This window comes from Ailuropoda melanoleuca, chromosome 15 (assembly GCF_002007445.2).
Source record: "Ailuropoda melanoleuca isolate Jingjing chromosome 15, ASM200744v2, whole genome shotgun sequence".
Lineage (NCBI taxonomy): Eukaryota > Metazoa > Chordata > Mammalia > Carnivora > Ursidae > Ailuropoda > Ailuropoda melanoleuca.
Window position 1 is genome coordinate 6,626,572 of NC_048232.1, and position 15,805 is coordinate 6,642,376.

The window sequence follows — 15,805 nt, forward strand, 5'->3', positions numbered from 1 at the left end:
ACAGGGGAGAGCAGACGGATACTCTCTCCTGCGTCTCCTTCTCGAAGGACACTCATCCCACCAGGGGCCCCACCCTCAGGACCTTGTCACCTTCCAGAGGCCCCGCCTCTGAATACCATCCCCCTGGGGGTTTTGGCTGCAGCCTAGGAATTTTGGGAGGACGCAAACGTTCATTCCATTCGGTTCAGTCCAGAGATACATGTAAAGACGTGAATCCACCGATGAGGGTATGGGTTTCAATGAAAGACTTCCTGGCAGGCCTGAGAGCCGAGGAGGGGTTCTACCCGGCTCCCAGCGCCCTGCAGCGGGCGTGATGGAGCGTCACCGCGTGGCCACCCTCCTGGTCCCCCTCCCTCTGGCTGGCAGTGGTAAATCCTCGAAAAGTCAGGAAGAAGATGGTAAAGCACCCAGGGTGGGTGGGCGGAGAACATCCCGTCCATTTTATTTTTGGAACATGACACCTTGAATTAGGAAGTCCTTAGAGAGGACCCCAGGTCAGATGTTTCTCTTTTTTTCAGATGAGGGAGGGGATAAGGACCCAGGAAGGGACCTGCTAAGACCCCAGTCAGTCAACTTAGTGGACATGCTAACACCAGCTGTGGTGAGAACACGAGATTCACCTCCTCTGACTGCAACACAGGGGTCAGTCTCCTTCAACCGCTCTCTTAGCACCCGCCCCCCATACACAGGTGCTCAAGGGAGAGAAATGATGGCCCACGTAGTGAAATCGCAGCAAAGCTAGCACAAGGAATTCTGGAAGTTCAGCCTGGGCCTGTTCTAGCACCTTGCACTTAATGGGGGAAAAATCACTCAACTGGACTCTGCCTCAGTTTCCCCACCGTAGAAGGGAATTCCTCCTTTCTTCTGCATTTACTTGTAAGCAGTTTTTAATTTATTTTTTAATTTTATTTTTTTACAGAGAGAGAGAATGTGTGCACAAGTGGGGGGAAGGGCAGAGGGAGAGGGAGAGAATCTCAAGCAGACTCCACACGGAGCGTGGAGCCCGACATGGGGCTCGATCCTACGACCCCGAGATCATGACCTGAGCCGAAGTTGAGAGTCGGATGCTCAACTGACTGGGCCACCCAGGGGCCCTGCATTTATCCTTTACAAAAGCCTGCTATCCACAACATACATGACCAACAGAAAATACTATGTTTTCCAATCAAATTACAAGGTCCTCGGTATAACATGGCTGTGGAGTTTTTTGGAGATACCACAGTCTTAGGTTAAAATAGATCATTTAATGGTAAAAAACTTCCACAATAAAAAGACACAGACCACGAAGAGGAGGAAAAAGAAAAGTGGGATTTGTCTGCAGTAAAAGCATTAAAATAAAAGCTCAACTTCGATGCTCAAAAAACATTTTTTTTCCCCAGAAGAGGACAATGAGGGGTACCTCGCTGGAATATTCTTCTCTGCTCTGAGAAAGCAGCAGTAACTGGTAATGTGCAATAACAGCCCTCCCTGCGGTCTTTCTTTTCTCTCTCTCTTTCTTTCTTTCTTCCTTTTTCTTTTAGTAAACTCCATGCTCAACATGGGGCTCGAACTCACAACCCCGAGACCAAGCGTCGCCGCTCTACTGACTGAGCCGGCCGGGCGCCGTTCTCCCCGCAGCCCCGAGGCCTGTGCCGGACTGCGGACCGCCTGTGCAGGCGACGGGCAGGCTGGGCCGCGAGGCCCGCGGGACGTCTGCCCGGCTGGGGCCGAAGTTATGTCACAGGGGGTCCCGGGGAGCCTGGCAGGACCGGCCCCCCCCCGGCGCCCCCTCCTCCGCTTCCTCTGAGCTCTGAAACGCGGGCGCTTCTGCGGCCGTCTGGGCTGAAAACGGGCAGCCGAGTCTGGGAAGATGGGAGTCCGAAAACCCAGAGCTGGGCAGGCACGGCCTGGCGGGGGCACGACGTGGGGAGAGACCGGGTCTCTGAGACAGAACCGCCGATGCCCCCTCCCCACAGCCTCCTGAGGCCGCCTGGTCCGACAGGAACATGTGGATGTCATTTTGCTGCTCAAACGGTCCCACGGGAGGGCCAATACGGGAAACAAGTTTCTTAGCTCTGATTTCTCTCCAAGGGCCAAGCGTGCCTCCACAGCTCACGAGAGCCTGCTCTGGACTCACTCCCGACTGGAAGAGACCTCCTGTGAGGCCAGCCCAAAAGCTTTTGTTGAATTCAGCCTCATGTTGGAATATTCCATTTCTCTGACCCCGATCTTTCTTCCTCTGCCTTGCGGCTCGAGGGGCGTCTGTGTCCATGTGCGTCCCGACTGCGCCCTGCACCCAGTGAGGACCGGGCTCTGCTGGACCTCAGTGGCCCCGAGAAGACCAAACAGGGCAAAAGCAAGGACTGGGGAGGAGGGCAGGGAAGCCTCGCTTCCCCTGGAGAGGGTGATGGGCTGAGCACAGGGGGTCCGCTATGACAAGGGTGGTGCTCCCTGACCTCCGCAGCCCCGGCCACCGGTTTTAACCTTTCCTCATGGGAGCAGAGGGCTTGTCCAAGTTCTGGAACCAAAGTGCCCCCCTCACGCCGATGCGCTGGCTTCGCCTCTCGGAGATGGGGGAAGGCTTCTCAGCTGTGTGAGCGTGCCGCCTTCTGCTGACAGCGTGCGGGCCGACGCCTGGGAGGGGGCTGAGGACGCGCTCCGTGGGGGCTCTACCTCCCGTCCCAGCGCTGCGAGCGCCTCACCTGTCACCTCCCCAAGGACCGCCAGTCGGTAAGGCCGGAGTTATGACAACAGGAGGACAGTGCCAAGTCGAAGGTGGGCCAACTCTCCGAGACAGGCCAGTCAAAAACAGCCACGAGGGGCAGTCCTGTTTATTAGCTTTACTGGAATAAATAGGAGAATACCCATGAGCACAGTCGAGGGGTTTACAAAGCGCATTAGACATCGGTATCTGGAACGCAGTTTTTTTTTTTTTTTAAATGAAAACTCACTTTCAAGGGCAAGATATCACAGCGGAAGAAAATCCTCTCCTAAGACAAGACTTAATTGGTTACAATGATCAAATCTAGGAGCTATTTGCCTGACCCGTGGCCGGGGCCCAAGGAGCGGTCCCCTTGAGGCAGAGGCTGGCCTCACATCTGGAGAACACAGTAGTTCTAAGAGGAGAGAGTCCTAAGCATTAGCATAAGGCGAAAAGCAGAGTGCCCAAACTCGGCCGTTTCCACAGAGAAAGCGAGCTTAGTGGCAATGTTCCTTCATCAGTTATCTTATGACAGGCTCTGAGACAGACAAGCCAATTGGCACGAGACACAGACTTCTTGCTTTTAGGTATGACCTTTCCCCCTTGGGGCCACCATCTTTCTCTATTGGACGGAGGGAGAGGGGAGGCAGGGGGAGGAAGGAGAAGGAAATAACATTTCCGCTTCCGAGTCCTGACTCTTCCCTTCACTCAGACACCGGGCCTACACGCCACCAGGGGAAGGTCACGGGTGGCAGCCAACTGCCAAGACACGAGGCACACGCAAGCGACAGGAAGTGCACCTCGGGGTCCCCAAAGACCACTTCCCTGTCATGCACTCGTGCGTTCAGGCCGCTGGCGTCAGAGTCCCCTGGAGAGTCCCGGGCCAAACGATGTCTCTGAGTCAAAAGGATGGGCTGCCAGGTAATCTTTGTACTCCCCGTCGATCAGTTTGGCTGCGTTGTTCCTGGCAAACCAGCAGTCCACCTGCTCCTCCCCGTTATAGATTTTCCGCTGTTTCCAGACCACCGGGACTTGGTGTCCTTTCACCTTTAGGACAGTCTCGGCCTGCTCACCTGCCTTTGGGAGTGGAGGGTGAGTAGGGTCCTTGCTGAGCCTGGCAGGCTCCTCTGTGAGTCTGGCATCCTGGTTCAGGAACTGACCTGGGAGGACACAAAAAAGCATCGGGTCTAAGTCAAGTGCAGGCAATCCTGGGTTGAAAGATCTCTTGTCAGTTTAGGCCGCTGGTGACCAGCCAGTGCACAGTGTTACCCAGAGGCAGGGGGATGGATGCTGTCAGAGGCGGGGCTTTAACTGACTGCAGTCCTAGGCTGGACTCTCCCAGAGGACTCACGCCTGTCCCATGTTAGGGACAAACGTGTGTTTGCAGGGTGCGGACAGGGCAGTCCTAGGTTAGGTTGCAGTGGTTTCCTCTTCTGGAAGCCCCGGAAGCTGCTGGGGTGCTACCACTGGAAAGCCGTCTAACAACTCGTTTAGACAGATAACCACTGTCTTCTCGTGAGCTGGGAGAGCAGGACAGGCCAAATAGGGAAGGAGGCCTGGCGTCTCCCCTCGCCTCCAGGCCACCATTCCCCTCCTAGACTGTGCATTCGGTGGGTATGGCTGAGGGGTTGAAAGCAGTCACTTCAGCCCATTCCTGATTCGCCTCACCAGAATTCTGTAGGTCAAGTGAGGGCACTGCTAAGGCCGCACGAATGCCGGCCTGTGTCTGGGCGAGGCGCTCATGCTTGGCAGTCGAGCAGGACAGAAACACGTCCAGCTCAAGTGCCAGGAAATCCTGCTTTCTAAACTGGGCCCTGGCAGCAGCTCACCCTTTCCTTGTGGGCAAGGGGCCCACGTGGGCCTGCACGTTGAAAGCCGCTGAAGAGGACTGCCTGCGGCTCAGGGCAGGGTGGGGGACTCACTCCCGGAGCTGGGCTGCGGGCAGCCCTGTATTGGCATCTTCTTGCCCAGAGTCAGGAGCCAGACCTTGAGAAGATGACTCCCAAAGTCTGTGCTCACTTTCCCAGAAGGCCAGTGAGAATTAGTGTATGCAGCCCCTTCCCTTTCCAGAAAGTCACCAGGGGGCAAGGCATGCACTTCCATGACTGCATTTCTCAATCAAGCCAAACACCCCGGCAACATCAGCCTCGCTTCCAGAAACTGGATGCTGTGCTCCGAGCAGTGTGAGAGCGGCTGCCTACCTAACAGTCCGTGGCAGTTGCTGGAGAGGCCTTCGCTGTGGGAGATGTAAAAGCCCAGGTGGTCTCGCTGGTAGGGGGCTGGCCTTTTGTACAGGTGAATGAGGATGACGAAGGCAACGGTGCCCTGGATGGTGACGGTGACGTTGGCATTGGCGGACACGGACACCTCCAGCCCCCGACTCCCCACCACCGTGCTCTGGTTGCAGGGGAGGACCAGCCTGTCCCCACCATCCAAGATGACTCTGCTGGGTGTGATCTCCAGATAGGACCTCTCGGGCTTGTTGACGAGGATGGTGATGGTGCGGAAGTACGTGCGCTGCTTCTTGTGGCCGCCTGGGGGAGCCGGGGCCCCGATCAGCTCCCCGTTCACCGTCACGCCTGCAGGGCAGCGTGGAAGAGGACAGTGGTTAGCGCACCACCCCACCTTCACGCTCCAGGCATCTCATACAGCTTCCTTCCTCCTCTGGCCTCACGGCGTATCTCCAGCACCATACCATGAAGTCCGACTCGCGGGTAGGGGCCATCAGGCCTGCTGAATGAGTGAGGGTACCCGTGCATGGAGGTGGGAGAGAAGCCGTCCCCATGCTGTCAGTATGCTGGAGCAGGGGATGCCTTCCCTGGGGCAAGGGGAAGGGGGGAAGGAGAGATCCCAGCATGAGCAGAGGCCACGTGCTGCAGCCTCGAGGCTCCAGGCATCTCTGGCCCTTTCCGTGCTGATCACACAAACCCCAGGAACAGGCCCTAGGAAGGTGGATGCCTCCAGGGAGGGGCACAGTGAGGCCCCATTTCCCTGCTGAGCCTGAGTTAGGGCAAGCTGTGATTTAGCTCAAAGGCTAGGAAGCCTTGCAAGAGAACAAGGTGGGAAAGGAGCCCTGGGATCACACATGATGTAATTACATCACGCGTGTCACCTGGCCGTTCAAGACATGCACCCTCACGGAACCGAGAACTGCCAGGTGGCCATCTCTCAGGCACCGTTACCTGCGTGTGGCTCGAGAGCTCCTTCCCCCAGCCCCTCACAGACTGAAGATCAGAGCCCTGCTTACCTCCGTGTTCAGTGCACACAGAGCTGGGGGCTTAACACCCGCCTCGCGGAGGAAGCGAGAGAGACGGCTTTAGGACTCAGCCTTCCCACGTTAGTTTGGGAATGGACAGGCCTGGTAGCAATAACAGATCCTCAATGTCTACAGACCTGTGCCTTTATAAAATGGCATCCTGTCCATTACTGCGTTCGGTCTTTACAACAGCCCGGGGAGGCTGCCAGAGCAAATGCCACTGTCTCCAGGCTACAAGGGAGATGCGTGCCCAGGCTAAAATCAGAGCAGGGCTTCCAACGTCTGTGTTCTTGACTCCAAGCCCTACGCACAGTCGACAGTCGACTGCCTCTAATGAGGCACCAACAATCCTCAGGGAGTGTCTTTGAGGTGCCCCCTTATCTACGTGGACGTCCGTCTCAAGAACAGAGGGGGGGGGTCCTACCTACCTTACCCTTGCCCAGAGGTCACAGAACGTACCAGAGTCCGCGTGATCCGAGACCAGCCTTAGGATGTCCCCCGGCTGCCCATCAATGTTGAAGCAGACGGTGAGCTTGTTCAGGGGGAAATCCACGACAAAATGGGGATCTCCGTCCACTGCCAGACCGGGAAAAACCAGGAGAGAGCAAGAGAGACAAGACATTTACCGGGTGCCTTCCGTGTGGACATTCTCCTTTCTCCTGGCTCATGCGTTAGTGTAACCTGTCACTGATCCCCGACGTCGGAGCGAGGGAGGCGCCTGGGGGTGAAGGGACACACCAGTGTTACGCGGTCAGTGTGCGAGGTGCGTCTGTGAACTCGGGTCCCCTACGTCCAGACGTGATACTCCTTCCACCACACTTCAGTCACAGAAAATCATTTTCCTGTCTCCTCTGACCACCCAAGGGAAGAGACGTGGGTGTGAACCCTCACTTTCCTGTGACCGGAGCACCACGGCACTGGAGACACGGCACCGGAGACACGGCACCAGATGTCCACAGTCCTTGCGTGACAGTGGCCAACTGAGGGCGGTGACCACGTGGGATACAGAGTCACTGGGGGTTAGGAAGGACAGTCAGCAATGGCCATGGAAATCCTGCCTCTGGGGCACGTGGACTTAAACGCTCTCAAGGTTTTGTCTGCAGATAAGACCACAGAGTTTGGGGGCACCTGGTGGCTCCGTCGGTTAAGTGTCTGCCTTTGGCTCAGCTCATGATCCTGGGATGCTGGAATCCAGCCCCACATTGGACTCCCTACTCAGCGGGGAATCTGCTTCTCCCTCTCCCTCTGCTGTTCCCCCTGCTTGTGCTCTCTCTCCCTCTTTCAAATAAATAAACAGACTCTTAAAAAAAAAAAAAAGACCACAGTGTGGTTGGCCCCTGTTGCTTGTACGTTCTCTCAGTCTTGCCGCTGGTCAACTTGAGGAGCTTGCCTCCTATTGTACAGACAAATCATTCCTGACCATCTACATCAATTCTCTGCCCTCACAAGACCGGAGAGTTCGTTTCTTTCTAGTTCTCATGCCAAACACAACGTGTTTCTGAATGTCTCTCTCTCTACATTACGTGCACACATGCACGTACACACACTTGGATATGGTCAGTCTTTTCAAGTTGCAATTAAATTAATGTCCTCACTGTAACTGCTAAAACAAAACAAAACAAAAAAACAACCACTTTCTGTCCCCCAGGAAAGACTCTGGGTGGTCTCACTGTGATGGGCTGCCGGTATCCTATGACATATACAGAAATACAAGGTACTGGTCTTTTGTAGATGAGGAAAAAATAAATAAAAGGCATCCATAGGGGACAAAGGTCCTGGTCCATATTTCCGGCGCTCTTTAGGTATGAATAGAACTGTGTGACAGGTCTTCGAGAGTTTCTTGTGCTCATACCGCATCACTTTTACTCAAATCATCCAAATCCTTTTACCAGGGAAGATATTGCTTGTTTCAAAAAGGAGAGATGTCTGAAAGTCATTACCCCACGTGGCATCCAAGAGGAAAGTTTCTCGCATTCCACAAAGTGTGGATGCGTGTGTTCAAAAGAGTTGTACTCTCCCCATTGGAGACCACATGCGTGTTGTCTGCACGGCTAATCTCTAGAACATTCCTGGCACATCAAACGCATGAGCAAGGCAAAAACAGACTTACAAAGGAAGACGGGTACATTTCAGGACTAAAACTCTGCCCTTGTGCTGCTGTTCCATCTGGATGCTTATCATAATCCCAGGAAGCCAGCCAAAGGAAATTTTATGGTATTTTTATTTGCCTTTCCCATCTAAAGCCAAAGATTAAAATAATAGTAATAATAATAAACTCTGCACATCAGAGATATTCATACCACCGGGAGCTGGAAGCACGTGTATGTCATGTCTCTGAAACAAGTAATGTTTAAACCGAGCCATGATGCAAATGGGCCTCTGCTGCCCGTCTGTCGTGCTATCAGGCCTGCCAGGCTTCTCGGGGTGAGAGCCATGGTGTTTAAGGCCACCCTGGTTCTCAGAACCGCTTCCCGCTGCTGCCTTTTGCTGAACGACTAGGGGTCCTCGTGCCTCGTTCCAGGAGCTGGTATTTTAACTGGCGTCAGGGAACTCTGGGCCATCCACCTGGAAACATCTCAGCCCTCAAGTCACACACAACCACATTCTCTTCTTTACCTGAGGTTTTGGAGACTTTAATTCTTGGGCTGTATGGTTTCTTGAGAGCAGGTCCTAGAAAGAAGAGAACCCCCATTGTTATTCATTAAGGAGGATGAGGTGAGAGGCACAGACAAGAGGTTTGGGGTGAGTAAAAATATAGCTTTCAAATGCATTTGTGGTCATTTAAAAAATCACCCGTCTTAAAGGAGCTTGGCCTCACAACACACAAGTGAAGGCATACCATGTGAAGACTTAGTTATTTTATTCTTTTATAAATTAGATCGTATTCTTCCTGTCTAAGATTTCTGCGTGTATAATAGGGGAAAACATTCTGTTGTACCTATCGTTATGGAGTGGGGGGAGAGGAAAGCTGTTTAATGGGCATGGAGTTTCAGGTTTGCAAGATGAAAAAAGTTCTGGAGACCTGTGAAGATACCACACACTACCAAGCTATACACTTAAAAATGGTTAAGATGGTAAATTTTATGTTATTTTTTTACAATTTAAAAAATACAAAAATGCAAAAAAAAAGTTATAATCCAGATATAGTTATAATCCGCACCTTTCAATAAATGTCTAGTTCGAGACAGAGGGATCTAACATTTGCAGAACGCTGGCTTTGTACCAAAGATTTGACACATCTAATCCTTGCAAGGGCCCTTCAGGGAAATCGTTAGTATCTACACTTTATAGGCCAGGGAACGGAAGCGCAGAGAAGTTCAGACACCTGCCCCGAGCCACACAGTGGAAACAGCTGTGTCTGGATCCTACCCTTTCACTCTACCAAGCCCAGGTGCTTCTCAGACTTTAGATCTTGAGGAATAACTGAGACAGCATTTGCAGGCCCTGAGTTCCTGTCCATCCTCTTTTAGGAGATGTGAACTTGGCAGGAATTTAATAAACATGTTACATGTAAAAAACATGCTGTTTCCCACAAGCCGTTATGACTGAGATTATAGTGCTCTGCTTTGGGGGAACTATTTTCCTCTCCTTTTCCTCTGCTTGTCGCTACTGTTTTCCCCCAACAAAATGGCATGAAACTGGAAATGACCATTTCGGCTTAGAGTCTAGTGATAAGCATATAAAGGATGAATTCTCTCGAGAATCCATAAGTCCGTTCCTCACATATGTTGTCAGGACAATAAAAACCAGGCATTGGCAGGAAGGTTTTCGCGCGTTCCACAAAGCAGGTGTGCGTGGGAAGGAGTTCGGGTGCCCCCCTTGGGGCGGTGTGTTTCCTGTGGGCTCATCTCTAGATGCCCACGGCTTTGGGCACCTGCCGTCCAGCAGGTAAAGCAGCATGGCTCTGAGGGGCTCACAGAGGCAGGACGACGCTTAAACACGAGTACCTGTTCGTTTGCTCATCCTGGTGCCTCCAACATTGCCCCCTGCGGGGTGGGCCCCCGATACCGATGATTTATCGCTAGACTGACTTTACCTGGCAACGTTTCTGAGACAAATGCCACGTTTCCAAATTTCTCTACAGATCCAGCCTTTGCAACCGCACAAACCCGACGGCGTACACACCCTGTGACGCCAGGGCACGACATGGTCTCCCGCAGTAAGGGACAGCCGCGGGCGGGGGGAGGGGAGCGCGGGGGCTCCGCACATCTGCTCACCTGGCTGCGGGCTGGCGCCCCGCACGCTCTGCATCACGGTCTCGGGGCCCACGGCGGCCGACACGCCCTGCGCCTCCTCCAGCTTCTCCGGCTGCCCCGCCGACCGCAGGTGCATGGCTGTGAGCGGGGTGAGGAAGCGGTAGGCCAGGGCCAGGGCCTGTGCCTTCTGCCGCAGGCGCTCCCGGTCCTGTTCGTCGCGGCTGTGCCGCCAGGAGCTCAGCAGCTCCCTCACCGTCAGGTAGCTCCACAGCCGCTCCACGTGGTTGCGGGGCTCGGTGCCCCCGGCCTGGGGCCTGGCGCTTCCCGTCTCGCCGCGCCCCGCCCTCTGCGGCTCCACCGGCACGTCCGTCTTCAGGATGACGAATTTCTTGCTGTTGCTGGCCGTGACCTCCACGTGCAGCTGTCCCACCTTGCGGTCGGCCAGCTTCCCCGCGATGACGATCTCCGAGCCGTTGAAGTAGTTGGGAAACAGGGTCCTGGTGGCCTGCTCCACCAAGGCCGGCGGGTAATCGACGCGGATGTCGGAGAGGAGAGGGGTCCTGATCTCATCATAGAACCTGCAGTGGGAGGACAGAGACAGAGTCGGGCCCAGCCCTGGCTGCCGGCAGGGCAGGTCCTACCTGCCAGGGGACCCACCGGTCTGCAGGCCCTCAAGTCCAACACTACCCGGCAGGACACTTCCGCTATGAAGCCGGGCAGCAGCGGCTTGAACACCAGTGGTGACAGAGAACTCACTACCCCACTGGCGTCTCGCCTCCTTTCAGCTGCTCCGACCAGGATGGGGAGGCCCCTGGAGTAGATCACACCTTCTTTCCTGCAGTTTCCACCCACCGATCTCTGTGCTGCTTCTGGAGCAACACGGGCGTTTAACCGTCTGGCAAACACTGCTGTGTGCTCCTAGAAATCTTTTTGTGTCTCATCGATCCCCACCAACTCCGTTTCCTAAACTATTCATATGATACTAATTCAAGCACCCCGAGCTGAGGGGCCGCTTGGTAACTTTCCTTTGTACATACCTATGTTTCTCAAAGGGTCCCTTAAAACACATTTCTTAGAACCAAACACATATTCCAGGTGCCCTTTAACTAGCCCATTAGCCTTGAGAAATCTCATCTTGACTCTGATACTAAGCTTGTGTGTAATGCCTGTTCGCTGGCTTTAGCTTCTCTACTGGTTGTTACGAGGTTGCTTTTTGTTGAGTCAGGGAACCATCAAAGCCCCCCTTCCAAAGATGCAGATGAGAGCACAGGCTGTGGAAGCCAGCTCAGTCACTTCCTTGCTGTGTGTCTTGGGACATGTGACATGACCTCTCTGAACTTCGGTTCCTCTATGAAGTTGGAACGTTGAGTAGCTGCTTTGGTAGACTACGAGCTGTCCCCTCAAGCTCACTCTCTGCTTCTTTCCTAACTGAGTTCTACCCATCCAGCGATCGACTACATTTCTCAGCCTCGACTCTGGCCAAACATGGCCACGTTCTCACCAACAGAATATGAGTAGAAGTGGAATGCACAACTTCTGCAATGCTTGCTTGAGATAAAATGGCTTCTTACTCTGGTTTTCTTTTCTTTCTCCCTCTTTGGGGCCAGAATATACAAATGACAGTGACCTAATTTCAACATTGCAGCTAAGGACGACACCCGAGGGGTGCAGAGTGACCAAAGGGGAAGAACGGGAGTCTCTGAGCGACTTCGTGGAGCAGAATCTAGTGTGTCCGGACATTACAGGCGAGGGTCGGCCACATGGCAGCTTCACTTGGACCCTGCTACACCTGCCCCTAGGCTTTCTGTGAAGCTCGCCTGAGACAACAGGTGCAGGAAAGCCTGGCGCGTCGTCAGTTCTCGATAAATGTTGGGTATTGGTGGTTTTGGTAATACGACAGCGCGGCTGGTTTGCTTCAATGTCATTGCTTTTGCTTTTGAGCGCGTTATTAAATCTTAATATACAATGCCCTAGGTTCTCCCCCTTTGAATACTGTTTTGAATAACTGTGAAAATGTGGGAAGCAAATCTGTCTTATTATTTACATCTTTGAAACCTAGGGGTGGGGGGAATGGTGGCTAGCCTCATACTAAGGAGCCACTTTTCCTGCCCATGTCAGAGACCTCTAATTAGGTTTATCATTAACGAATAGTCCTTGAATACGGCTATTCAACAGCTGCAAATCTACGCAAATCTCACTTTTCCTTCGAAGCATCTCCCATACATGCCGTCAAGAAGATCCACGCACATCATGTGGAACGGAGAGTCAGCGCTTCCTCGAATCAACAGCAAAGTCATACCCTGTGTTTGGCAACGTGACAGCTGTGGGGAGGCTCCAAACGGAGTGAGAAAACCTAAGATGCAGTTTCTTCTCCACCTCAAAACACTAAGAGAATCAGCAGCCAGTTTTAACCAGCACACAAAATGGAGACAGCACTAGTCTCCTATGTATGCCTCAGGGGGAATTAAAGCAAACACACTAGACAGTGTACCAGAGAATAGACTAGAAGTGTCCAGAAGACAATTACAACCGTAAGAGCTAACTGAACACCTAACATGCAACAGCCATCCCGCCAGTACTTTACACCGGTTTTCTCATTCGATTCTGTCGACCGACCGCACTCCTCATTTTACAGATGAGGGAACTGAGCAAGACTGGCTTCACTCTTGCCTAAAGTCACGAAGCAGGGCCCAGAATCTGAAGGCGGATCGACCCGGGTTAAACTCCCCGTAGGACGTCTCCCAGCAGGTGATGAGTTAGGACCCCACAACCCTCCGCCCCCTTCTGAGAGCCCGAGTCTCCCTGTCTGGAGAAGACGGACGTACGGACCCGATGAGCTGCGCGCCCGCGTCGTCCTCCTCGAGAACGCGCCGTGTGAGGCCGCAGTTCTCCAGCGACAGTTTCTCCAGCAGCATGAAGTCCACGTCATTCCCGATGCCGATGGTGAAGATGCAGATTTGGCCTCGGGCGGCCTCCTTGGTGTTGTTGAGAATCTTGAGGGTGTGGGTCTCCCCGACAGTGGGTTTCCCATCGGTCAGGAAGATGATGAGGGACACGCTGCGGTCTTCGATGTCGTTGTGGGCCACATAGTCGTTGAGCAGCTTGATGGCCCTCTGCAGGGCCCCGTTGATGTCTGTGCCTGGGGAACACCGAAATGTGCCAGCTCAAGCCTGTGTGCCTGCCTCCTTCACCTGGGTGCACGCTCACCACTGCTCAAGCAGTAGCAGGGGGACCTGAGTGGGCAAAGAAGTCCCCTGCACCTACAGGGTGACGCCAGCCTATCTAAACACTTGGCAAGGGTTTGCTAAATGAATGGGAATGGCTTGGAGGTATCCCACTGTATGCCCCTTCTCCCGAACGCATCTGACGGCGCCTTGGCTTGGAAGTCTTCAATACCTTAGCGTCAATGGCTCCTACTCCTTTCCTGGGACTAGCTTTGCAAAGTGCAAGAGGGACTTAGGTACAGGAATCTGGAGGGAGGGCAAGTCCCAAAGGTAAAGAAAAGGCACTCACTGCAGGTACACACTTAAGTACGTTTAGTAAATTTATAAAGCTGTATACTCATCACCACAATCCATCACCCCATCTGGAGTGATTTTTATCTACCCGCAAAGTGTACTGTGTTTGAGTGGACCAGGTAATTTCTCCCCATTGTTTCACATTCTCCAGAATTTCTGGCTATAAATAAGTAAATAAATAAATAAATAAAAATACATGTCTAGGTCTGTGCAAACACACTGATAATTCTGAGATGCACAGAGAGTCTGAATGTAAGGGAAAGTTACAGCCCAAACGATTTTTAACATTTCTTTGGGCTCATTAACTTGCCTTTCCGGATGCCTAGCCTAGTTTCACCTGACCTCTGGATGCATGAGCCTGGATAAAAAGGCAGGTGTTTATTTTCCCTTTAATTGAGAACTTGGCAATGGTGCCAGATCTTTTATTCCATTTTAAGGCCAAGCAGAGCGCAGGCAAAGGGGCAGACTTAGCTTTCCTGGTACCAGGCACCAAGGCACAGCAGGGCCTGGAATCAAACCTATGTGAAGCCAGGGGGCATGTCCTGCACTCTTAAGAACAGGGAGGTGCCCTCCACAGGGAGACCCCCCAGAGCTGCCCAGCCATCCCGCAGAGAGACCACCCAGGTCAACAGAGGACCTAAGGGCACCAGCAAGAGGGACTGCTTGGGTGAAATGGCCATGTCTGACACTGAAAGAGTTCTTCCCACGTACTGGCCACTGTCCTAAGCACTTCAGATATTTTAACTGATTTCGTCCTCATCACAACCCCATTCTTGTCCACACGTGAGATGAGCAAACTCGGGTACAGACACAGTCAGTGGCCTGTAGATGGCGGGGCTGCTTCAGGTCCAGACAGTCTGGCTTCAGAACCTATGCCCCCAACCCTGCCGTCCCGCTTCTCTGAGAGGAACAGACTGACTTTCCGTTCACCTGGAGAGCTTGGGGCGATGAGATGCTGAGAAAAAAGAAAGGAAACTAACAAGATGTAAGGTGTGGATTCCAGAAGAACATAATACACATCAGCTGTTTCTTAAAGCCCTATCCCCACACCCCGTGCCAACACACACACACACACACACACACACACACACACACACACATCGTTCTAACAGTGAGTAGTGCCGTTGAAATACATTCAACGTAACAAATACTCATTGAGCACGAGCTGTACATGTCAGGACCTGTGCTGGGAACCAGGGGCCACACAAAGATGAAGAGTTTCCTCCCTCAAGGACCTGACTGTCTTATCAACTTCCTCCCATATTATTAAATCCAATCTTTTATCTCTCTCATCAACCGATTAATCCGTCCCTAGACCACACTGCTGTGGAGACAGGTAGAAGTCCCAGGGCAAGTCAGAATTCCATCCAAGCAAGACCAAGTTCTAAATGAAATTCATTTGGGAAATCAGAGCTTCATTTTGCAGAGAAAATAATACATAGATGAAAGATGAAAAATGCTGGAAGAAAACTGAACTGGATGCTTTATATGTTCCCCAATAACCAAATTAGGATTAACTGAGACAATAACCCCAGGAGTCTCTGTAAAGGCCCTTGTAGAAAGGGCGGAGGGAGACTGGAGGAGCTTCCATAAACACTCCAGCCCTGAGCACCTGTCACAGGTCCACGGTACTGGAGACAGAGACAGCGGCGAGCAGAAGCCCCACAGCGTGCACTGAAGGAACCTGCCTCCAGCACAGCTGGGCAGCATCCTGTCCTGATTCTCTCCTCTCCCTGGAATCCTGGAGGGCCTTTTCCAATCCCCGCACGCTTCCCCGGGCACCATACCCAAGCCAAGGGTGCAAAGACTCGGAGCCCATCACACTTGCCATGCACAGAATCTCCCTGGCCACCTGGTGCGCATGCTCCACTCACCGGCGCAGCCCTGCCAAGAGGCTAGTAGTTCAGCCGCTCTGTCCCACCTGCTGTCTCCCAAGGCTCTAACTTTCAAGCACAGAAAATGTCGAACCATCTTTGGCTTTGATTCCTCACCCAAGAGCCATTTTCAAAAACAGCTTCATTGTTTGGATCCAAGAGATAAACCAGGAAAGGCTCCAAAACCTATCAAGTATTTTCCCCTCTAACTTACTTGACCATCAGTTCGGGGCCTGGAAGACGAGACTTTCCAGACTTGGTGTTCAGAGAAACGTAAGCTT

At 52.9% G+C, this 15,805-nt stretch overlaps 1 protein-coding gene across 2 annotated transcripts in view; it reads right to left on the minus strand.

Annotated features, from left to right (window-relative positions):
- Positions 1 to 1,049: 1,049 nt before the first annotated feature.
- Positions 1,050 to 15,805, minus strand: part of ITIH5 (inter-alpha-trypsin inhibitor heavy chain 5) — a 73,453-nt gene continuing 58,697 nt past the window's right edge. The window contains exons 9-14 of one of the 2 annotated variants that reach the window (XM_011235340.3): positions 12,962 to 13,271; positions 10,154 to 10,710; positions 8,553 to 8,606; positions 6,396 to 6,512; positions 4,882 to 5,259; positions 1,050 to 3,840 (exon numbers count right to left, since the gene is read on the minus strand). In XM_011235340.3, the coding sequence (XP_011233642.2) occupies positions 3,539 to 3,840; positions 4,882 to 5,259; positions 6,396 to 6,512; positions 8,553 to 8,606; positions 10,154 to 10,710; positions 12,962 to 13,271 (1,718 nt within the window). In that variant the 3' untranslated portion in view covers positions 1,050 to 3,538. Of the gene's footprint in view, positions 3,841 to 4,881; positions 5,260 to 6,395; positions 6,513 to 6,562; positions 6,655 to 8,552; positions 8,607 to 10,153; positions 10,711 to 12,961; positions 13,272 to 15,805 lie in introns of those variants that run through there. The other variant, XM_034644071.1, reaches the window with a different exon arrangement.